Source organism: Gadus macrocephalus, chromosome 20 (genome assembly GCF_031168955.1).
Source record: "Gadus macrocephalus chromosome 20, ASM3116895v1".
Classification (NCBI taxonomy): domain Eukaryota; kingdom Metazoa; phylum Chordata; class Actinopteri; order Gadiformes; family Gadidae; genus Gadus; species Gadus macrocephalus.
The window spans coordinates 23,100,397-23,123,689 of NC_082401.1; the positions used below are offsets into that span (position 1 = coordinate 23,100,397).

At 46.9% G+C, this 23,293-nt stretch overlaps 3 protein-coding genes across 3 annotated transcripts in view; 2 read left to right on the forward strand and 1 right to left on the reverse strand.

Annotated features, from left to right (window-relative positions):
- Nucleotides 1-14,106, forward strand: part of akap11 (A kinase (PRKA) anchor protein 11) — a 178,985-nt gene extending 164,879 nt beyond the window's left edge. Inside the window, exon 13 of the transcript XR_009523390.1 lies at nucleotides 14,094-14,106. The gene's annotated coding sequence lies outside the window, so the exon portion shown is untranslated. The remainder of the gene's footprint in view (nucleotides 1-14,093) is intronic.
- On the forward strand, nucleotides 3,472-7,891 carry LOC132448572 (proline-rich protein 36-like). Its single transcript, XM_060039993.1, has 4 exons — nucleotides 3,472-4,606; nucleotides 5,892-5,992; nucleotides 6,136-6,188; nucleotides 6,379-7,891. The coding sequence occupies exons 2-4, from the start codon at nucleotides 5,968-5,970 to the stop codon at nucleotides 7,438-7,440; spliced, it is 1,140 nt and encodes a 379-aa protein (XP_059895976.1). The 5' UTR covers nucleotides 3,472-4,606; nucleotides 5,892-5,967; the 3' UTR covers nucleotides 7,441-7,891.
- Nucleotides 9,289-23,232, reverse strand: armc8 (armadillo repeat containing 8). Its single transcript, XM_060039991.1, has 22 exons — nucleotides 22,950-23,232; nucleotides 21,740-21,816; nucleotides 20,709-20,780; nucleotides 20,364-20,506; nucleotides 19,993-20,090; nucleotides 19,799-19,891; nucleotides 19,610-19,690; nucleotides 19,407-19,482; nucleotides 19,229-19,319; nucleotides 18,957-19,017; nucleotides 18,051-18,251; nucleotides 17,743-17,838; nucleotides 16,883-16,965; nucleotides 16,485-16,566; nucleotides 16,276-16,362; nucleotides 15,590-15,682; nucleotides 15,264-15,413; nucleotides 14,557-14,652; nucleotides 14,151-14,246; nucleotides 13,802-13,895; nucleotides 13,531-13,624; nucleotides 9,289-11,104 (listed from the first exon to the last, which is right to left on the reverse strand). Exons 1-22 carry the CDS (start codon nucleotides 22,992-22,994, stop codon nucleotides 11,071-11,073), a joined length of 2,043 nt encoding a protein of 680 aa, XP_059895974.1. The 5' UTR covers nucleotides 22,995-23,232; the 3' UTR covers nucleotides 9,289-11,070.
- Between the last annotated feature and the right edge of the window lie 61 nt (nucleotides 23,233-23,293).

A 23,293-nucleotide genomic window follows, 5' to 3' on the forward strand; every position in this document is an offset into this window, starting at 1 on the left:
GTCATAAATAAAAAATACGAACTGCAGTTTAATTTCTTTGTTTGTTCTTAAATTGATGTAGAATGGAGCAAAGACTCCTGGGATTGGGAAATGCGTTTATCCAATAACAGATGGAGGGTTAGGCAGACAGAGAAAGCGCGCATATTCGACGGTACCGCCTTGTCATTGGTTTACCCAGGTGCCATTCCAACACCATTGCTACCTCTCATTGGCTGAATCTTTGAGCACGTGTAGACTCAATCAATATAAGTCGCGGGGAGACGGAGCTCTGTTCGTTTGTATATTTTATTTTCGTGACCATATGTTTGGTTTATGTTAAAAAAAAAGAATCAAAGAACCAGTTCTTCTTGTTTTGGGGAACCAGTTCTTGTCGTTCACGTTCGGGATTCGTTCGTTGTAACGAATCAGTCGCGACCGACACATCCCTACTACACACGCACGCACACACCAACACACGCACACAGGCGTACACACAGAAATACTCGCATGCACGGACGCACGCACGCACACACACCACACGCATGCACACACACAAATACGCATCCCACACAAACACATGCCACAAACACACATACAGAGAGAGAGACACACACACACATACAGGCATGCATGCACACAACATGGCCTCTCACACTAAGCCTCCTGCTCTTTAGCACCTCTACACACACATGTAGAGATGCATTCACCGGCATACACACGGGCACGTATGCATTCACAAATGCACATATAGAGATACACATACAAAAATGCATGCATAATAATGCACACACATTAACCCATACACACACACAAACATACCCAAACAATGGCACTTACTCAGACAATAAAGTAACTAAGGCAAGGTTAAACTTTGGGAGCTTTATTTCTGTTTCCAAATAATGCTCAAACACACAAACACACACACACACACACACACACACACACACACACACACACACAACACACACACACACACACACACACACACCACACACACACCACACACACACACACACACACGTGGAGGCAATGTTGGCGCAGCATTGACAGCAGAGTTCAAGAGGTAGCCAGAATAGCTCTGCGCTGCTGTTTGAAGACAGCTCGGCTGCTAAGAATAGACCAGAGGAGGCAGGGCTCTCCCTGCTGCTCCCTCGCTCTCATCCACACATACACACCCACACACTGCTGCTGCTAAGATTGGATCCTGCCTGGTATAAATAGAACAGACTGCCAGGGGGAGGAGTGGGAAGGGGAATGGGGGAGGGGGGCGGGGGGGATGTGAGGAAGGCCGGGGGACGACCAAAGGTCTAGTTTCTCATATCTACGGACTCTCTCTCTCTCTCTCTCTCTCTCTCTCTCTCTCTCTCTCTCTCTGCTGAAGGGCAACGCGGCACACGCTAGCTGCTGATTGTGGGAGCTGGTGGTTGTGTGTGCAGGTGTGGTGTGTTTGGGCGTTGTGTGTGTATGTGTGTGTATGTATACAGTGTAAATGTGTGGTGTTGTGTTTGATAGGGATACATACATACAAACATGCAGTGTCTGAGCAGCATATCTTCTCTCTCACATATATGCAAACACACATACACACAAACGAAACAAACATACACACACACACACACACACAGCTAGTGGTGTGCATATGTCCTGTGTGTGTGTGTGTTTGTGTGTGTGCATAAATGTGTGCAGGTTTTTCCACACACATTTGCTTATTTATATCAAATGTAATTCTAGTTGTATGTTTGCATTACTCATTGATGCAGTGTTTGGCTTTCTATCTGCGTGCTGAATTCTGGTCTCATGCCTTTGGCCTTACTGTTGATTTGAGATCAGCTTAGTAAACCACTAGATAGATAAATACAGTTCATTACCATCTGTAGGTGTGCATGTGTGTGTGAATGTGAATGATATGAATGAATGCTTATTTAGGTTGTTGTTGTTAATTTACCACTGTGGTAGAGTATTAGATGCCAGCCCAAAAAGACTACCTAAAACATACATAAAAAACAAACAATAAAACACAACTATAAACCAGGCAGAATATACCTAGAAATATGCTCCTCCTCTCTCCAGTAAACACCTGTGTTGGGAAATGAGGTGTAATTATTTGGAAGAAAACCAAAAAGAGAAACGATAAAACTAGAATGAACAGCCAATCGGATGACATAGCTGGTGCTTCGGGCTGTAAAGCTCATTTAGGGCTCCTCACTTACTCTGGGGCTTGGCTGGTTGGTGGGGGGGGGGGGGGAGAGAGAGAGGTGGCAAAGAGAGGACATGCAACAATTTGCCATGGCGACCAGTTGTCTCAAGGCACCGAGCACATTTCCAAGGGGGACAAAGGAGTGCCTGACAGCACATCCTGTACTCTCCTTCTGAGAGGGTGTACATGCACAGCACACACACACACACACACACACACACACACAACACACACTACGATGGACCGTACAAAAGTGACGACGGAAACACATAATACACTCTTTACTACACACTCATACACGCACACAGTTAAACGCAGACAGAAGGCAGCGCAAATACAGTACCTGAACTTAAACAACCTGAAAAAGTATATCCACAAACTCTAGGAAGAGATACACACTGACACACATGCACCCACCACACAGACACCAGTGCACACACACGCACACATTCATCCATTGCATTCCGAAGTAATCAAAGATAAATATAGTGTGGTGCGGCACGTGCGGAGCCCACGAGTAGGGGGGTGCGCCGTGGTCCTCCCGGGTGCTGGGAGCTAAGATTAGGACCAAAGCGCTATAAATAGAGTTCGGCTGGTTGGGGCACGGGAGAGCAAGGGAGAAAAGTATCAAGAGGGAAAGACAAGGAGGGAATGCTGAGCAGGCAGGCGGAGTGGGAGGAGTGAGAGAGACTATGAGAGTACAAGAGAGAGGAGAGAGGGAAGAGAGAGAGAGAGGGAGAGTGAGAGAGAGCGGAGAGAGAAAGAGAGAGGGAGAGAGGGATAGGGGAGTGAGAGATGATAGAGAGAGAGAGGAGTGAGGCAAGGGAGAAAAGAGAGAATGAGAGATAGAGAGAGAGAGAGAGAGAGAGAGAGACAGAGAGACAGAGACAGAGAGAGAAGAGAGAGAGAGAGAGAGAGAGGAGAGAGGAGAGAGAGGGAGAGAGAGAGAGAGAGAGAGAGAGAGAGAGAGAGAGAGAGAGAGGGGGAGAGAGAGAGAGAGAGAGAGAGAGAGAGAGAGAGACAGAGAGACAGAGAGACAGAGAGACAGAGACGAGACAGAGACAGAGAGAGAGAGAGAGAGAGGAGAGAGAGAGAGAGAGAGAGAGAGGGGGAGAGAGAGAGAGAGAGAGAGAGAGAGAGAGAGACAGAGAGACAGAGAGACAGAGAGACAGAGACAGAGACAGAGAGAGAGAGAGAGAGAGAGAGAGAGAGAGAGAGAGAGAGAGAGAGAGAGAGAGGGTGGGAATCGAGCTGGGGGATTGAGGCTGTGGGGCGTAGGAAGAAGTGTCATTAAGGGCTGTGATGGCTGTCCTGTTCCGTTCGCTTTGCCGTGTTCCTGTTGAGCAGCCAGCTCTACGTGTGATTGGCCGATACCATCATTCCCCTCAGACAACAACAACAGCAGCATCGCAACCAGGACAATAAAAAGCTAATGAAATTATTTCATTATACGGGCAAAGGAAAATATGCGTGGACAGTCACTCTATTACTACGTGTGCACACAGGGAATACAATAACACAGCTTCACTTTACAATAAGGGTGCATTTATTAACAATTTATTAATATATCTTAATTCAGTAATAAGAATGAACTAACTGTTAACAGTTAAGAACCAAGATACTAAGGTATTATTTTAAGCATTATTTGAAAGGGTTCACTGCTCATTTAAGTCAAATCATTCATTCATTGCAGATGAGACCTGTGGCGTTCATTTTTCTTATCCACGAAAGGATCGCTTGTGCTGTAGCAGCAGCAACACTGTGTATTTATGTATTTAATTTTAGTTCTTCGCTTTCTTTGACGTGATGTAATTTACTGATTATTTCGATTTGTCTCATGTTGATATCATCTGACGTAAGATATTTCACGCTGGAATGCAACCTTATGCAATTTAACCTATTCAAAATGATGAATCGAACCTGGCAGGCAAAATGTTGGCACGTACCAAGTTGGATCAAAGAGTATTTTTGAAAGTATATAGAGTAAAAAGAGAGTCAGCCCCAATTCATCTGCTCGGAGTCAAGGAAGCATACTAGTGAAGCCACTGAAACATCCAATACAACGCGGCATTTGGAACTACGAACCACTGACTTTGCCTGCCTCCTGCTGGCTACAATATGTAACTACATCAACAAAATAGTAAAAACACACCTGCTTTCCTCTCACTCTCAGGCGGACTGGGAGAGCAACGGCGGGTTGGTGAAGAAGCTGCCGTCCATCCGGGAGGATGAGGAGGGGGACGATGAGCTGGGCACCGTGTCCTGCGCCCCACGCTCCCCGCTGCGCCCAGGCAGGGGCCTCAACTCCCCCATCCGCTCCCCTCTGCTGCCCCCCAGGGCCTACCGGGGCCCCACGGAGCACGTCCGGCCCTCCTCCCTGCAGATACCTGTGGTCAGCTTCAGTGCAGTTCCTGCTGAACTCAGCCCTCGGTACTAGTGCTCACATGCACACGCGCACACACACACACACACACACAACCATAAATACCCACGGGCATAGCACATACCTGCATGCATTCATGTATACATACGTTTATTCATGTATGACGTGCATACATAAACACACACACACAACACACGTATGCAGACAAAGACACGTACAAACACATACCTACATATAACATACACGCACATGCATAAACACACACATACATACACTTGCACACATAGTTGTACATAAATGCATACACGTGCGAATACGTGTGCGCACACACACACACACGGTCATGCATAAATGCATGCAGTTGCACTTGCGCATACATGTGAATCAGCACACACAGTCTGTGCATGGGCGTAAGGGAGTGCAGACACATCTATAAATACTTCAACAGGAGTGTCTGGCTGCTATGGCAACCACTGGGAAATGATGTTTTTTGTTTTTTTATTATGACATTCTGTTAATACATGCAAAGGCACACTGATATTCATTGATATATATATAAACGTGTTATATAGAAATGCATATTACTTCTCCATCTGCACACATTTGATACCTCAGTGGAAATATGTTAATGGCTGTTTTTTTTTCCCTTTCAACTCAATTACATTCAAGTACCATTCAAATGAGATTGCATCAAAGAGAGCTGTCCTCGCAATGGCCTCAGCGGGGACATTTTCAATGTTCTAATCTCATAGGAGACACGCTGCGCTGCTCCCAGGAAGCGCTGCAATATTCCTTTCGTTCCTTAATCTGTCTCCTCCTCCTCCTCCCTCCCCTCCTCCTCCTCCTCCTCCTCCCTCCCCTCCTCCTCCACCTCCTCCTCCCCTCCTCCTCCTCCTCCCTCCCCTCCTCCTCACCCTCCTCCTCCTCCTCCCTCCCCTCCTCCTCCTTCCCCTCCTCCCCTATTCCTCCTCCTCTCTCCCCTCCTCCTCCTACTCCTCCTTCCCCTCCTCCTCCTCCACCTCCTCCTCCTCCTCCTCCTCCTTCCCCTCCTCCTCCTCCCTCCCCTCCTCCTCCTCCCCTCCTCCTCCTCCCTCCTCCTCCTCCCACCTCCTCCTCCCTCCCCTCCACCCCCTCCTCCCTCCCCTCCACCCCCTCCTCCCTCCCCTCCACCCCCTCCTCCCCCTCCTCCTCCTCCTCCCTCCCCTATTCCTCCTCCTCCACCTCCTCCTTCCCCTCCTCCTCCTCCCTCCCCTCCTCCTCCTCCCTCCTCCCCTCCTCCACCTCCTCCACCTCCTCCTCCTCCACCTCCTCCACCTCGCTCTCTCTGCATAGATCTGTGGATGGCATTGAAACAGACCACCACTCCGTTGCCTCACAGAAGTTTGAGTTTAGCCCAATCAACTCACCTATGGGTCCATCCTCCCCTTTCCCAGGTAACAAAGACACATGAACACATCCACACACACACACACACACACACACACACACACACACACACACACACACACGAGCCTCCTCTCTCCTCTCCTTTAACCCAGGTGTGTAGATAACATTGAGCATGTGTTTTTTCCTGTAGGGAGCCGGGATAATTTTGAGATCAAGCAGAGTGTGTCAAAACTAACAGATGAGGTGAGTTATCCTGGGTAATATAAACAATACATATTGACGCTTGTGTCTGTTGAAATCTAAATATCCTCCCTGAATAGTCCCTAACCCAGCCTCAAATAAGCCCGAAGCTGTGTTATATCAAGATGAGCCAGTGTAATAAAAAGGTGTAATAAATCACAAATAATACAAATATGTTCTTCCCCTCATACAGATGAACTGTCTCACCAGGCAAGTGTCTCAACTCAGCCAGGAGCTTCAGGAAATGACCAACCTGCTCAGGCCCCTCCTCTGCATACCACCAAAGCCAATGACCTCGGTGCTGACGCCAAGCCTAACCCCGCCTCCCAGCAGCACCAGCCTACTGTCAATGAGCACCTGCCTGTCCATGTCCGTGCCCTCCATCCCACCCTGCTGTCTGCAAAGCACCCAGGCACCCGGCACCCTGCTGGACGGCGGGGACATCGTGGGCATGGACCTCCCCGGGTGCCTCCTCCCCACGGCGTCCTCCTCTGCCCTCAGGCCCCCCTCGTCCTCCTCCGCCTCGTCCTCCTCCTCCTCTCCCCCGCCGCCACTACAGCCACAGTACAGCACACAGTCCGGGGTGACCACGCCCGCCCGCGAGCCACCCTCGCCTGGGGAAGGTGACCCCGACGGCTCCCCCGGCTACCAGAGTCTACAGAGCCTCCATGCTGGCTCCAGTGACGGCATTCACATCCCCTCGCTCCAGGAGAAGCCTCCCCTGGCTTCCCACCCACCGTCCCCCTCCACGTCCTTCTCCTTGTCCACCTCCTCCTCTTCCTCTTCCTCTCTCTCCCGCTGCCAGGGCCCCCAACTCTCTCTTCCTGGCAGCTGTGACGGCAGCGGCAGTGGGATGGGCCTGCTCCCCCCTCCACCCTCCCAGGCCACGCCCCCGCCCGCGCCCCCGCCGCCCTTCCCCTGCTCGGCGCCTCCGTCACTCAACTCCTCTCCGGGGGTCGGCAGGCCCCGGGCCCTCGGGCCGTCCCCGCCCCTCAACGCGCCCACACCCTCCCTCCACCCTTCGGCCCTCTCCCTCCGCTTCTCCTCCCTGGACTCGGTGAGGGAGCGGGGGAGGGGTGGGAACGGCCACGTCCGGTCCTGGTCCAACGCGGCTCCGCCGCCATGCGCCACAACCGGGCCCCCTGGGAGCCAGGAGCTGGAGATGCGGGAGTGGGCAGCAGGGCCGCCAGAGGCCGGGAGCTTCCCCACAGAGCACGGCATCAGTTTCATAGACGAGGAGGGACACACCCTATGAACGACCTGCAGCTGCGGACGAAAAGAGAAAGAGAGAGAGAGAGGAGAAATGGCTGACAGTAGGAGATGCCCGATGCTCTGAACGGGCAGAGCGTTGAAGCGATGGAGGAGGGAGAAGCCTACCATATACGGTCGCGGTACACCTGGGAGGCGACTTGGATGGGGGCAGCTGTCACTATTCAATACAAGCCTTTCCCTCCTCGAAGGTGTCTGAGTGGGAGAGATTTGTCTCACAGGTTCCACACAACGGCTGCATTGGCCCCTCCATCCCATAGATAAGTACCATCCCAACTCGACCGGTCACTGGATCCTTTCTGTATTTCTAACCCTCGGCCCTTGCCGACAAAAACTGAGCACCTGTTCTATAATACAGCTGTTAAGCCTCTAAACATGGATGTTGAGAGCTCAACCATTAAACCACTACAATTAAAGGGCAGGCATTCCCACTTCAACCAGTAGCTTTGTGCATGCTAGGTTTTAGCCAAGGCCATCTTTATGTCAGAATACACGCAGGCAGAGGATACATTTTACAGCTGTTGTGCAATATCTGGCATATGACACCATTCTTTTCTCAGTGAGCAAGCATAGACAGAGATGGTCTTATTTAAGCATGGAATAACCACTAGTGGAGCAGAGAAGTTAGGGTTTGAGTCAGTGTGCCAAAGATATAGGTTTGATTCAAGGGATGGTGAGGAAGACACGAAAGTCATAGACAATACATTTATTTTTTTCTGTATTGCCCCACGGACTGTTCACTACCAGCTAATCAGATTGTACAGAAACAACATCACCCCCGGGCCCAACTCCCCACCCTGAGCTTTAGCCATTCAACCATTCGTGCCTTCTCTATAGCGTGACGGACCTCCTACGGTCTGTTACCTTAACTACAGGCAAACATTCGATTCCATCATGTGAGGAACGCCACCGTCTTCACCCAAGGAGAATACGTCACACTTTTTATTTAAAAGGAAACAAATATTTATTAAGTTATGGATTTATTTTTATGACTGAACAACGTGTTCAGAGAATATACTTTGTATGGTGTGTCTCGCAACGAGACACTGGCTGTAGAGCAGCGGGCAGTAGCTCCATCGACCCTCCCACCCTGTACTCACTTTAGGACCGGAAGCATCTCACCATGCTGGGTGTAGCCTCTCCCCCCTGATGCCTATGTAGCGACAGACACATGCTGTACATTAACCAGAACACAACTTGACCCCAGCACAAGACTTCACACCCCGGTCATCTGCTACCCGCCACAGCAGCCCAAACAACCTCAGCCATCGAGCCACACTTCCGCTGGCTAAGAGTCAAAATCTACAAAAACAGCAGCAACAAATGACTTCAAATCCCAGAGGCCCATCGCCACAGTCTGCTGGCCAAGCGTTATCCTGCCTGAGGAGATTACCTTCTTCAGCAGGTTGGGGTCCAACACAGGTTATTTGTAACACAGACTGTCAGAGTTCGGGATATCTATTTTCTGTAGTGGGCCGGGTTTTCGCGTGGTAATTTGGCCAGGACCATTACGACACATTGAAATATGAAACGGGCCAATTTTGCAGACAACCATAGACTTATTGTATGGGGTTCTTTCTTAAGGGGTGGAATTGAAAGGGATATAAGATACTTTTTTTTGTGCCCCTCAAGATGCATGTCACAGCTATTTGCATGAAGAATGTTTGAGCTGTTGAGGGCAAGTGGGTTAACACCACACCTGCCTATTTGCTGGAAGTGGATAGGCTTCCGGCATATTTTATTCACTTCTACTGTTACAGAAACTTTACAAGGAATACATACGGTAAACTACAATAAAGAAGTGTTTTTTAATAAATAAAACAAAAAAGACGCATTTGCTCATTTTTCCAAACCACAGGCCTGAATTAGATTTTTATTCAATTCAACCACGTTCATCTGACTTTGTACATTGGTGTTCACTCTGCTGAGCTGCAATCGAATGAAAGCTCCAGATTCTCTCTCGGTGATTGGATTATTATTTTAAATTACATTATTTTTTGCGATTTCATGAGTTGCAGCTCAGGTCCAAACTATTTTTAGATCAAACTGTAAGAAAATGTAAAAACAAAAATGTACACTATCCTTTAGTTAAATAAGTCACACAACACAGAGTCCATCTTTCAGGTGTGCATATATTTGAACGGTAACACTCATTCTCTCTAGGGCTTTCGTTAATGATTGAAATGCTTAGGGGACAACAGTCTAATAGTGAGATTCTGAGCAGAGAGTGAATCAAACCACCTAGGAAAAGAAGATTTGTTTTAATGTCTATTGTGGTGGAGCCACTTAGCGCCTTACCCTCCAGGGCTCAGTCGTTTAACTTATTTTTTTTGATATCATGATTACATGCTCCTTTGTCCTCGTCTTGACGAGAGTAGAAGAGAGGCGCTAGCTTTGGGCTTTGGGTTTGACAGGCAAGACGAGGACAAGAGAATCTCCCAACAGTGACGGGGCAATCAATGTCAACCTCGGCAGAGTCACAGACGCCGCCCGCTCCAGTCGTTTTGTCTGAGCAGGCCTGCTCAGAGGCCCGCAAGAGAAACGATCAAAGCTACAGAACGGCAGCATGAGTGTCGTAAAGTGGAGGGAAGATGGCGCGATTATAAGCTTTGATACTCGGTGCTCATTAATAACAAATACCCTAATTAAATTGTTACTTGAACAGAGGATAGATTAGAGGGGAAATAATGTCGTGATGGTATGGTTGGTATTAGTTTTGTTTGGCGTCTCTGTCAAGGTGCCTCAACCCAACTGCACTATAGTGAGATGGGTAGGGGTATGGGAGGGGGGGCACGGCAAACAAAGGGACCAAATAAAATCCCAAAAATATATTTGTGTTCATATATATATAAATTTATATATATTTACGAGGTATGTATCCACAAAAGAAAAAACACCAAAAATCTCAGAACTTCAAGCCATTTTGCTTTTTTATCTTTTCCGAAATATGTCCTTCCTTAAAATAACAATACACATAATTGTTAAATAGTCAATGAATAAGTCATTAGCAAAATAAGAGTTTTACTCTCCTAACCCCCATCGTGAGCTCTCCCGCCAATCCAACTTCTCCATCAGCCTTGCAGGTCCAAAGTCTCCACTGTTGGTTAGTCCAAGTGCACCAGATACAAGGACCTGACCAGAGGCGGCCAAACTCCTCTCCCCCCAAAAAATAAAACAACCAAAAACCAAACCAAAAAAAACTGATAAAAAATCCACATCAGTCCCAGAGGGAAAAGGATATATTTGTCTCCTTTTGTTTCTCGTCAATAAAACACCAAGCCAAAGAAAAAAAAAAACAGCTCCTTGTGGCCCCTGGGATGATCCAGGTAAATGAGCGACCGTTGTGGAGTCTTCATGCTGAGGTGGAGGCAGTCTGAGCCAGGCGTGGAGGGGAGGGGAGGGATTTAGAGTTGATCACTGTAGTTTAGACACAAAAAAACTCAAAAAAATAAAAAGAACCGTGTCTTTGTGTGCAACACAACAAGAAGAAAACTTGAAACCAATGCGCAAAAAGAAAAAAGTTCATGATGATCCTCCAGACAATTGTTAGTTAGGCTGGCAGTGGAGAGGGCTGGGCTGGGTGGAGGGGGAGCGGGAGGGGAGCTTCCCTCGGTGGTCACGCCAAGTACTGCTGCATCGCCGTCTTCGCCCTGTGGACAACGGACGACGAGAGCAGAACAGGGGGAATGTTGTTGGATGCTCCGCAAGGTGCACACCAGTATTTGGGAAACATGAGAACAAAAACTAAGGGATCAATGAAAAATCTAAAAATATATTTTCTCTTTTTTTTTTTTATGGTCACATCCCATACAATTTTAACAGAAACGCACTTAAGCGGCGGTGACACATGCTGTTACTTTATGTGGCCCAAAGGCTGAATGAATCTGATCTATTTCGCAAGCTATGACATTGTCAGTGTGTCTTCCTCTCAACCTCTTGCAGGCAAGAGCAGCCTTCTAAAGTTTTAAAGTAATGCCGTCTATCCAGTGCACCGTCATTCCTAAGTAACTTCTGTTGTTGGCTGACCAAATGTCCGCGGTGGTGGACACATGATCCAGGGAGGACTCGAAAATAATTTTGAGCTTCGATTCCATGTCGGTATAACACTTCAAGTAATGGGCAAATGTTTTCCTGTCAGATGTTGGCTTGCGAGTCGCGGGTATTTTATCTAGTATTTTTCTAAATCTGGGCGATTCAGTAGTCGACAGGGGAAGCATGTCATACAATGCACCCTGCAACCAGCCGGTCTTTCTGTGTTACCTGCTTCTGCGCTCCAACACTTGAACACTCCTTCGGACAAGCAGCTACGTCACTCAAATCGATTGCTATGGCAACTGTGCCGAGGCAAGCAGGCGCTGCAGCCACACAGGCAGCACGCATGCACGCACCACAACAGATCAGGGCCTCGTTTCCCGATAACGATGGATCTTGGCTCGTATGATCATTCTCACGATGGATCTTGCGAACCATCGTGAATTTCTTTGTAGCGCTTACGAAACTCCTCTTAACATGACGAGCGTTCACTGCACTCACGACGTTCGTAGGATTGTAACTGTCTACTGACACGGTGCTGAAATGGGCTTCGTAATGAGGGAGATGCAGGAATGTCGCAGGAAAATGGGGTTGAAAAGCGTTAAAATATCTCCCCATCAAGGCCAACAGCAGAGTAGCCTACGAAAAGAATAGACTGCAATAATTTGAATGCTAAAGATATTAAAACACAATTGATTAGGCCTAGGCCGACATGTATCGGTCCTAATCCTGAATGCACTGTGCGTACATTTTTTCATGGCATTTTCCCCCCTTCCATATTACAAAAATCTAAAATAGCTTGTGTGACAATTACGTGCTGATTTCTGAAACATGCTTTGCTCAGCAAAGACTTTATCTGATTCCGCATAAGGTTTCATTGATTGGCGCGCACTCTAGTCTAGAATATTTGTAGACATTAAAAATGCAACGTTCCATTCATTCATTATCATTCAAACGCAGAGGCTAGGCATTGACACACGGCTATTGCTGACCCGATTAGGAGAGCTTGGTCTAGATCCTGCCCATATTGTTGGGCAGGATGATCTAGGCTATAGGTCTTTTTACGCTGCCAAGCCGGTTCGGTCGCAGCTTGGCACGCCTGGCGATTTCACCTTCTTATCTCAAGTTTCCTGTATAAAACCAAGGGGGTCAACCCCGGTCTTCACGGCGCAGGCTTTCTTGGTTCACTGGAGAAGGCGGGGCTGCGCACGGAGTCTAGCCCTCTTTAGAATCATTTGGATTATTTCATACTCCCAAATGTTTTAATTTTTTTATGAATGAAGACACCCGCATACAATAATGAGTTCACGCCTGAGTGTAGACATTTTAACCACGATGGTTGAATTAAAATCAGAGGGAGACAGCAAGTGCAGCTCTAAAGCAACCTCCCACACAAGAGTAATGAAATCATTTCATTCTATTATATGCCTTGAACTGAAGAAATGAACCGATGAACCAGAATTTTAAATTGCTGCAATAAATTATGTTGTTGTTGACTTCTAACATGTCTCTATCTTTGCTGTTTAAATCTAACAGTAGCCTATGAGTAATATATCGGCGTGACCACTGTTTTTGGTTGCGAAATTGTGCCAGCTGGGCATTCCGTGGTATTGGATGTGTTTTAATAAAACAAATCCAATACACGGAATGTCCGCTTGTGACGCCACTGAGGCGATGCTGTTAGCATCCAACGAGTACCCCTGGAGTCCTCGTTAGCTGCAAGCTTTTTCACGACGTTCGTTACCAACGATGCCTTTGGGAAACGGTGTGAAAACTGTACGATGCTTGTACGACGCACTTCACGATCCACTTAGGCTTACGATGCTTTCGGGAAACTGGGCCCAGAACTTTACACGCAGGCAAACACGGCTTGGGTAAGGCAGGAAAGCGCGTTACTATAGTCTAGTAAAGTAGTGTAGTTACCGATATTTTAAATGTAATGCGTTACTTTACTTCGTTACCCAAAAAAATATAATATCGTTACCCCCAACACTGACTGTATGTATGGATGGTCGAACGCATGCAGGTGTGTGTGTTTACCCACCTGTCACAGAGGTTGGTGTCTGGGGACTGTGCCAGTTTGTGTAGTATGTCTACGAAGCCCAGCTCTCTTAGCTTATCCTGCCGCTCCTGGGAGCCTGCCACACAATACATTGATACAGTACAATAAATGGTACCGTGTACACACAAAACAACCAAATGTCTCATTTGCCATGGATATCCTAAGATTGTTTTCCCTGAGACTCGCATTTATTGGTTGCAACATTCACACCACAACGGGCCGGGAACTGCTACGGCCTAATAGTCTGGCTCACCCCCGATGTTGAGTCCCTCCCCGTCCTCCTCGTTCCAGATCAGGTTGGAGATGCAGAAGGTGGCAGCCAACTGCAGCTTCACATTCGAATGCCCCTGACAAAGAGACAGGATGAGAGCGAGATGGAGAGAGACGGACACAGTGACGGAGAGAGAGAAAGACAGAGAAAAAACGATAAGTTGCACTGGCTCAACGAAATGGGCTGTTGGTTTCTAAACAGCGATTTGTGTGGGGGTTTGCTGATCCTCAGCACGCTAGTGAAGCAGAGACTCCCGCTGAGTCCAAGACCACAGCTTCATGTGAACCACTGAGAGGTCAGAGCGGAGGACTGTCCCGGGAGATGGGCTTACCATGTAATATTTGATTTTCTGCAGCATGTCATCATTGGTCATGATGAGATCCTTGGCTGTGTTGCCGTCGGCAATGTTCGCCAGGATGCACAGGGTCTGCCCAGTAAGTAAACAGTTATACACCTAGCACTTTTTGATGCAGTGGAACAAGTAAACTAGGAACTGCTGTTCACTCAAACATTGCAGTTACTATTACTTTTACTCATCCTTGTTTAACTAAATACAATTTTAACCAGGCAATTTCAAGTTACCTTTAGCAGTCAACCGAAATTGCCCTTAAAGTATCAATCAGCAGCAAACTAAAAGCACGGTTCAGTTAGTACAGTTAGAGGTCTAGCATGCTGGATGTGCGCCGCAGGCTAGAGGAACGCCTGGGAGAAGGAGGAAGTGGGGGTTAAAGGCTCACCTGCTCCTTGACCTCCATGCTGTGCTCTCCTTCCAGGATCAGGGTGACAGCCTGCATGATCTGCTTCCCATGGGAGCTCATGACCTGGTCGATGTGCTGACGGAGCAGAGGCAACACACGCCAGGTCAACGATGTGTGGGGGCGTTCTAAAGATGCACCGTACACAGATGGCCTATATAGACTAACACCTATAAGCTATCCATCTATATATCGATAGGGGGTGTGTGTGTGGCTCATGAATATGTATGTCCTGTATACACAAACACACGCTCATGAATATGTATATACTGTATCCACAAACACATACAATAACCCTAAGCCACTATATATGACCGTCCATAAGCTGTATGGACACACAGACATGGCCCATTGAAAAACCAAATGAGATTTCCAATATTATAAGTATAGTTAAGGTCAGCAATAATAAGCCCTATGCTTGTGTATCGTGGTAGAATTGAGTCTACCCATCAACCCGTCTACCCGTCTACCTTTCAACCCGTCTACCCTTCTACCTTTCAACCCGTCTACCCTTCAACCCGTCTACCCGTCTACCTTTCAACCCGTCTACCCGTCTACCCGTCTACCCGTCTACCTTTCAACCCGTCTACCCGTCTACCTTTCAACCCGTCTACCCGTCTACCTTTCAACCCGTCTACCCGTCTACCCGTCTACCTTTCAACCCGTCTACCCGTCTACCCCCTCCTCACCGGGCGCGTGGAAAGCAGATTACGCAGCAAGCCGAGGGTCTTCATCAGCACGTTTGTGTCGGGGTCAGAGAGCAGCCGAAACAACTGCTCCGTCCCCAGGGAGCGCACAATCTCCCCCTTCACTTTCTGATCCGCCTGGAACGCCATGTTCTACATCACACGCACTGAATAATTAGGCAGTGACAGACGGTCTGCTTGAGAAATACAATCTGCATATAGTCGAGCATAATACATAAAGTTAGTGTGGTTAGTTGAAAAGTGAACTGCGTTTATAACAATAAGGTAGTCAAGTTAACTGCATGAATAGTGATTAACAGTTGTCCTACCATGAGGGCCCAGATTCCATTTACTCTCAGCGCAGGGCTTTCACTCTGAGTCAGACTGCATAGTAGCTCAATGACCCCCGACTCTAGGATGGGCTGGAAACAGAAAGACACAGTGAGTGAGTGAGTGAGTGAGTGAGTGAGTGAGTGAGTGAGTGAGTGAGTGAGTGAGTGAGTGAGTGAGTGAGTGAGTGAGTGAGTGAGTGAGTGAGTGAGTGAGTGAGTGAGTGAGTGAGTGAGTGAGTGAGTGAGTGAGTGAGTGAGTGAGTGAGTGAGTGAGTGAGTGAGTGAGTGAGTGAGTGAGTGAGTGAGTGAGTGAGTGAGTGAGTGAGTGAGTGAGTGAGTGAGTGAGTGAGTGAGTGAGTGAGTGAGTGAGTGAGTGAGTGAGTGAGTGAGTGAGTGAGTGAGTGAGTGAGTGAGTGAGTGAGTGAGTGAGTGAGTGAGTGAGTGAGTGAGTGAGTGAGTGAGTGAGTGAGTGAGTGAGTGAGTGAGTGAGTGAGTGAGTGAGTGAGTGAGTGAGTGAGTGAGTGAGTGAGTGAGTGAGTGAGTGAGTGAGTGAGTGAGTGAGTGAGTGAGTGAGTGAGTGAGTGAGTGATAGACCAAATGAAAAACTGTAGCGAGGGAAACGGAGGCTTGTGGGTGAGGGAAAGCACGTAGAGATGAGCAAGTGAAGAAGGCAGGGTGTGCACCTCTTTACTGGGCGAGAACTCCAGCAGCAGGTTGCATAGCGTTGAGGAGGCCATGACGAGAACCTCGTCCGGGGCGTTCTGCAGCAGCTGTTCCAAAACAACGACGACCACAACGGTTCATTATACTGACAAAGGACCGATACGTTCCCAACTCAAACATCATTGGCAGACGACATCGTCCCACTTGGGGGGATTTCAACGGCGCCCACCTTCATGAGAGGTTTCCACACGGCGTGGTCATGGAAGCTGGTCCTCAGCTGCTGTACCGACCGCGACAAACTGTGGAGACACCTGTTCACACACAAAAAAAACTGAATTTGAGGATTGAGACGAGGGGATAGGTCTGAGAAAACCTGAGCAAACCTGTCAGGGAGGCGGTTCGGGGAACATGAAAGACAAAGTGTCTGATTGAGCGAGAGGAAGATGGATTGATTCGAGAGAGAGGAAGATGGATTGATTCGAGAGAGAGAATGAGTGAAAGTGGAGGCTGAGGAGCAAGAAGGTCATCGATTTCGACAGCCATGACTGAGGGATGGATAGACAATGGAGATACAAACAATCGGTTGGCGGGAGGATAGGGGAAGGAAGGCGTCTCTCTGCACTCTACCTGACAGCCGCGAGGCGCACTTTGATGCTCGATTCTGACAGGCCGCTCACTATTCTGTCCATCATGTTCTCCGTCTCTGTAATCTGTTGGAACAGAAGATAAGGGGAAAAAAAAAAAATCTGTCTGTACACCCGAGTTCTTGTTCAACAGCAAATACTTTCAAGGAAATAGGAAAAGCTCAAAATGAATGGGCCCTCTTTTAAGCCTTACAATGACCAAAGGCATTGTAACCTAAATAAGATGCACACACAGCACTAGGCCAGACCGGTGCTCACTATGGGGTGCCGTAATGGCTGTGGGAGAACATCAGCTGGTCTCAATCTGTCCAGTAATAATAAAAACAATAAGAATACATATTATTTATAAAGCACCTTTAATCATCAGGGACAATCGCAGGGTGCTTAACAAAGTGCATTGAAACAAAGAAAGAGCGGGCAAGGAGAGCATTCCAAAAAGGTGTAGAATATAAACATGTTGATGGACGATGACGAAGCCACAAATAAATATAAACACAGAAACATGTCCTTTGGAAAGGTACCGTTCTTGGCTACAAGGAGCCATGTTAGGGCTTCAAAATATTGCAAAACATAAACCAATAATTGAGATAATTCCATAGCACGAGATGCCGCTATAGGTAAAACATTATCACCCACTTCTCTCCAGTATTTCTAATGCCATATTGAAACATCTTGACCTTGTAAGCATGGTATTAATTGGAAAGCATTTTGCCTACAGAATTTGCAGACAGAATGTGTCAACAAGTTTGAATGGTTATCCATTGAAAGGTAGTGATAATGACCGCAAGGTGTCACACATTAGAAATAGGTCCCCTCAGACAGAAGCTGGCTGAAACCCCTCACCTTCTTGCGGATGTCCTCGTCATTGGAGCCCAGCGAGGCATACAGTTTAAAAGCCGCTTGTCTCAGCTCGTGCGCGTGTTTCAGGTCGTGGTCCAGCTGTGCACAAACACACACACATGTTTTTTATTTAATCAATTTCAACCAAAGCTGAAGTCAAAATATCACGCCGCTTATTGAAAAAGGAAACGCTATATGCCATACTATTGGAACGCTTTTGACCAATCAGGATCGAGCATTTGGTGGTATAAAATCTAATCAATGATTGCGGTTTAACGCTGTGGTGGGTGCAGAGCCCCGGGTCCACTCACCCTCTTGATGTCCGTGATGGCGGACACGGAGCTGGGGTACTTGAAGTAGTCGGCCAGCATGGCCACCAGGTGGTCGGTGGTGCTGGCGATGCGCTGCAGCTCCACGTCGGGCTCCATCAGGTAGGCCAGGGTCTCCGCCCCCTCCACGCGCTCCTCCAGCAGTCGCTCTTTACTGCACATGCGCACCAGACACGGCAGCGTCTGTGTGCGTGTGGGTGGGTGAAAACATTTTAAAAAAATTGATTTTATGCGAGCACCGTGGTTCTTTGCTTCCGCAATTGTATCGTCAGATTGCCTCAAATTGTTTTTTGATTGAAGGTCGGGTTTCTAAGATTGGAATGTCAATGTCATCTTGATGCAAACAAATGACAGAGTTTTAATTGAATTGTGTTTCTGTTATCAGAAATAAGATGGAGGACAAGTTGAAGGGAAGCAAGGGAGCGTTTGGCGTCAGAAAGGTTCCGAAGCTGTAGGTTGGCTAAAATCGAGTCTATTTCTTATTCAGAGCTGTTTAAATCGCAACCTAAACGTCATCTAAATGTCCCACCACTGGTCCTCCAAGTTGGTTCACCCGACATGTCAATAAAGTTCAAAGTTCAAAGTTCAAAGTACTTTATTTGTCATTGCCATAAAGACAACGAGACAGTAGAGGCAACTACAAATAAACTAAATACATGGTTTTGTTAAAACATCCACTGCAGGCTTAAATGGGGGACAAGAATGCTGCCCCATTCCGTGTTGATATGTTTTATACTGATTGCGAGGCGGAATAACACCAGCCAATTCCCACCTTGAACAGGCTGAGTCAAAGGGGCCGGAGAGAGGGCGGGCAAACTACTTATGAGGCCGTGGAGCTTCTGCAGGTAAATAAAAGGAGGATGGCCAAGTAGAAATCAAAATACTAACCTTTAGGACTACGCAAGTGTCGTCCGTCCCAATAGCACCCGCCCGACACATGTAGGTTAAACTGGGAGCGAGGTAGAGCGAGGTAGAGCGAGGTAGAGCGAGGTAGAGCGAGGTAGAGCGAGGTAGAGCGAGGTAGAGCGAAGCACACAGGGAAAATATTGTAGAAGGAGAAACAAAACGTTAAAGGATCGGAAAAACACCAGCAAAATATTTGCATATGACTAGTGGAATATATTCGGTTACTGGGTTAGTGAGGCTGTACACCCACTCACCATTTGGCAGCGGTGAGCTGCATTTCAATGGGCTGATCCCTTTGCATCATTCTGACAAATACCTGAGAGAGCAGCTCGCCTTCCACCAACACTGTCAAACGAAATGAAGACCCATTAGACTCCATTAGCAAACTGAAGAGAGGTTTTAGTGAGTTTGACTCAGTTAGTTATTTCTCACCATTCACCAGTGTCATGGACACTTGCGTGTTCTCGTAAGCGAGGACCGAGAAACACTTTAAAGCCTGCATCCGAACCTAGAGGAGAGACCGGCCGGAGTGAGACGCATCAGCGAAAAGAGACACCAGAAAGAGGAACCCAAAATGTAAAACTAATAGGGTGAAAGGGACCCATGGGAAGCCCAATTGTGGGAGCATACGTTACCTTATAGGAGGGAGCAGTGAGAAGCGGAGCAATGTTCTGGATGGCGCCGTGATTGAACAGAACGGTCTGATGCTCTGGAGTCTGGTGAGAGATGTTCACACACACACACAAACAGTCCATCAATGATTGTGGTATCAGTTAAATTAGTGAGTGAGTGAGTAGTGAGTAGTGAGTAGTGAGTGAGTGTACCTTGCAGCAGTGTGAGAAGATCTGTGTGATGTACTCCTGGGTCCTCTGCGAGTGGCTCAGGAGAGACATTAGATGGGGGATCACAGTGGGGTCCTGCATGGGAGAGGAGTGAATAAAAGGTTTACACTCGAGTGGACAAATAAGGACAAATAAAGTCCCCTATACAGTGAAAGCTTTGGGTGTTTGGCTCTTACCGTGTAGAGTAGCTGCACCGGGGTCACAGGACTGATGAAGACTGTCCTGAGACATCGGAGGCACGCTTCAATAAAGGTCAAGTCCGGACATAGGAGACCTGAAAATGCATGGACAGAGACGTTTTCTTTCTTTGTTTAAACAAATTAATTTTGACCTGATCTACCATGGTGGGAATTACCTATGGAATGTAATCATTTTTCTCATGCTTTTTGTGTTCTTTCTTTAACTGTTTTGTCTCAGTAAAGTTGTGCTGCTGTCTTTTCTATGGATATATTTATGTGAATGTATGTTGGTGGTAAGAGAGAGAATGAGATTAGGGGCTAGAGGTGAGTAAAAAGAGGGAGCAATAAAGAGAGAGAGAGCAAGTCACCTTGGAGCAGTGCTGGGATGATATGACAGTCCACCAGGGACTTGATGTTGTTTTCCGTGCCCATGGCCAGGCTGCCAAGAACCACGGCACACTCTGTCTGCAGTTCGGAACTCGAAGAGCCCTGTTGGAGCAAGTAGAGTAACCTGGACCCCAAAAAAAGATACACACAAGCGTGTTTATTTGTTTGTCTTTAGTCCACAGCAGACGGGTGATGGTCCAGGTGGAAGTTGAAAGCAATATTATTCTAGTGAGCAGAAGAAATTAAGCACGAAAGTGAAAGAAGGGCCATTGCAAGGCAAAGAGAAAAAGATGGATAAAATATTCAACAAAATGTGTGCAGGATACCTGGGTACGGCTCCGAGTACTATCAGGTTGGCTTTCTGCTTGTTGTTCCCAATAACTGCATTCTTCATGTCACTGTATGGACAGACAGACAGAAAGTCGGACATGATAACCGATTAATGAAATGTCCTTAGCTGCGAATGCATCAATACCATTCGTTGCCTTACTGTGTGAGGGTCAGGTAGTTTTATTTCTGATGCTTTGATATTATCTGAATGTTAACAATGCAGGAATAGGAGCTACATTATACAGGCTACATTTACAAATCAACAGGAGATGCCATACTTTCCTCAGGATCAGCTGTATAGACTTTATGTGGGTTCACCTGCTCCACATTTCAAGTCGTTACACTTGTCTGACTAGTAATGACACAATCACATATTGCTGAACACAAGCAGGTGAATGGAGCTAGTGGAAAAGTACTGCTGCGCTTGACGATGAAGTCGGGCGCAGGGGCCTAAACAGTAACCAGAGCTTGTCTAGTCAGGGGTATAAATAAAGTTGAATACAACCCAGGTCACCAAGGGTTTAAGAGGAGCAAGGTTGTGAAATAGAAAGTACACTGAACAGACATTGAAATACACTTTCTAGTTGGCCCTGACGTGTAGGGGGGGGCTGGGTAGGAACAAACACAACATAATCCGCCACACGCAACGTCCCATCCGGACCACAAAACAATATTTGAATATAATCTATCCAACTCAAGGGTAATCCATATGCATATCAGTTGCTGTCTTTACACGATAATATAACCGTCCAATGTAAATGCAAAAAAAAAATGATGCAAAAAATGTTTGTTTGTAGTGTATCAGTACTCAGTAAATATCAGATTTGACATTAGAAAGTGGTTGCAGAAAACCTATATAGTTTTGTCCTCAGCGATCTGCTGTAGTGGCGTAATTTGACCCCACACGACGTGTGTCCATACATGGTTCATATATGGGTCTAATGTAAATCATGAACATGCAGTCTTCAAATAAACCATGCACACATCTGTACTGAGAGGAGCCCCGAACGGGTGAACTTGAACTCACATGACTCCCTGCAGCACTTTCTGTGGGTCGGGGTCAAACAGCCGGTCAACATAGTGGCGGCTAGTAGCAGTGACTTCCTGTAAGTTCAAGGAGGAAATAACACAATAGATAGCGACAAAATCACAACTGAAATGTTTTGAAAGGTTAAAGGAATCTTTACAACTTCAGAGAAACAGACATACAAAATACATGTGTGGTTGACTGAACAACATTGATGGCTTGTAAAGTCACAACACTGCCGTGACACAATATCAGTATCCATAACAACAACTTTTGAAAACAGAATTATTTAAATCTATAGCACTGAGGGGACTCGAGCATGCGGCAGATAATTATCCTCATGTATCATCAGCATCCACACCACAAGAAAGCAATGTGAATGGCATCAGTCAATAAAAACAAATGGACACTTAAACTCAATAATTAGCGGTCCCCCACCATGTGATATGGCTCTATAGTGTTAAAGAGCACTAGGAGCATCATATCAGTAGCAAGCAACTGCTCCAAAACAGACCCCGATTCGACTTGGGGGCGTTTCCACAATCACAGTTTTGCTGTGATAACCATCAAGTAGACATTTCACATGTTAGGTAAATGAATTAGTAATGGCGAAAATATGCTTTAATTACTGTGGAAGGTGCTAAATCCAACTGCTAATCAGCGTTCAGCTAAGTTTAGAAAGCGTTTAAACTCACTAGTTGATCTAGCTTAGTTTGAGTTTGTCTGTTTAAAATAAACAACAGCTGATTTACTTGGATACTGAAAATGAATGGGACCCGTGGTTAAATTGTAACTCGTTTACAAAACAAATTCTCTCCGCGTATTTTACTATTTTCAAAGGGAATCTGACATGACTTGAAATCGAGCTAACTGCTAACTCATCCCAGTCGGCACTGACAGCTTGGTAGTACGCTTGTTTTGCTGCAACCAACATTGTGGAGCCGGAGCCAGGGCAATATGTCAACGGTACTGTGGAACTATTCCCGCCCGCACGGGTGAACCCGAGAACCAAATAGTTCCCACCAGCAGCTACGTAGCGGACCGCCCTGAGGTTGCAAAACCTTTAGCTTATAGGCTAGTAAGCCACTTAAAAACCTTCAAAAACACAGCGAGCACATAGCTTTGCAGCGTGCATCGTATCACATAGCCAACGTTATTGTATAAGGAATAGGTAGGAAATGTAAAATCAGCCATGTGTTATCAGACTCACAGACAGCACACTGATGCGGAGTGGGGCCTCCAACAAGCACGCCATCTCTCTTCCCCCAACCGAGCGCCCCAATCGGAGCAACACTTCCCAGACACTCCGCCCCCCGGAGCAGCTGCAAGTGGAATTATGAACTTAATATAGTAAAGTCGGGTAGAACTTTATAACCGATCACGAATATGTATCGTTTCCCTCGTATAGCTATCTGCGATTTAAATATGTCAAATATAACATCAGTTAGCAAGCTCTCTGATTGAAAGTGGATTTACCAAATAAGTAAATTTTGTTTATAAACGTGACGTAGATAATAATTACTTTGCCAGATTCGCCAAATTGAATAACGTGTA

Bases quoted from the DNA above. Each gene is read 5' to 3' on its own strand.
- LOC132448572 (XM_060039993.1), top strand. From the start codon at position 5,968: ATGGGTCCATCCTCCCCTTTCCCAG. The intron at 5,993-6,135 runs GTAACAAAGACA...TTTTTCCTGTAG, and splicing joins TCCATCCTCCCCTTTCCCAG to GGAGCCGGGATAATTTTGAG. The intron at 6,189-6,378 runs GTGAGTTATCCT...CCCCTCATACAG, and splicing joins TGTCAAAACTAACAGATGAG to ATGAACTGTCTCACCAGGCA.
- armc8 (XM_060039991.1), bottom strand. From the start codon at position 22,994: ATGGCGTGCTTGTTGGAGGCCCCACTCCGCATCAGTGTGCTGTCT. The intron at 20,091-20,363 runs GTGACTTGCTCT...ATGCATTTTCAG, and splicing joins CATCCCAGCACTGCTCCAAG to GTCTCCTATGTCCGGACTTG. The intron at 19,320-19,406 runs GTGAGAAATAAC...TTCGTTTGACAG, and splicing joins GTCCATGACACTGGTGAATG to TGTTGGTGGAAGGCGAGCTG.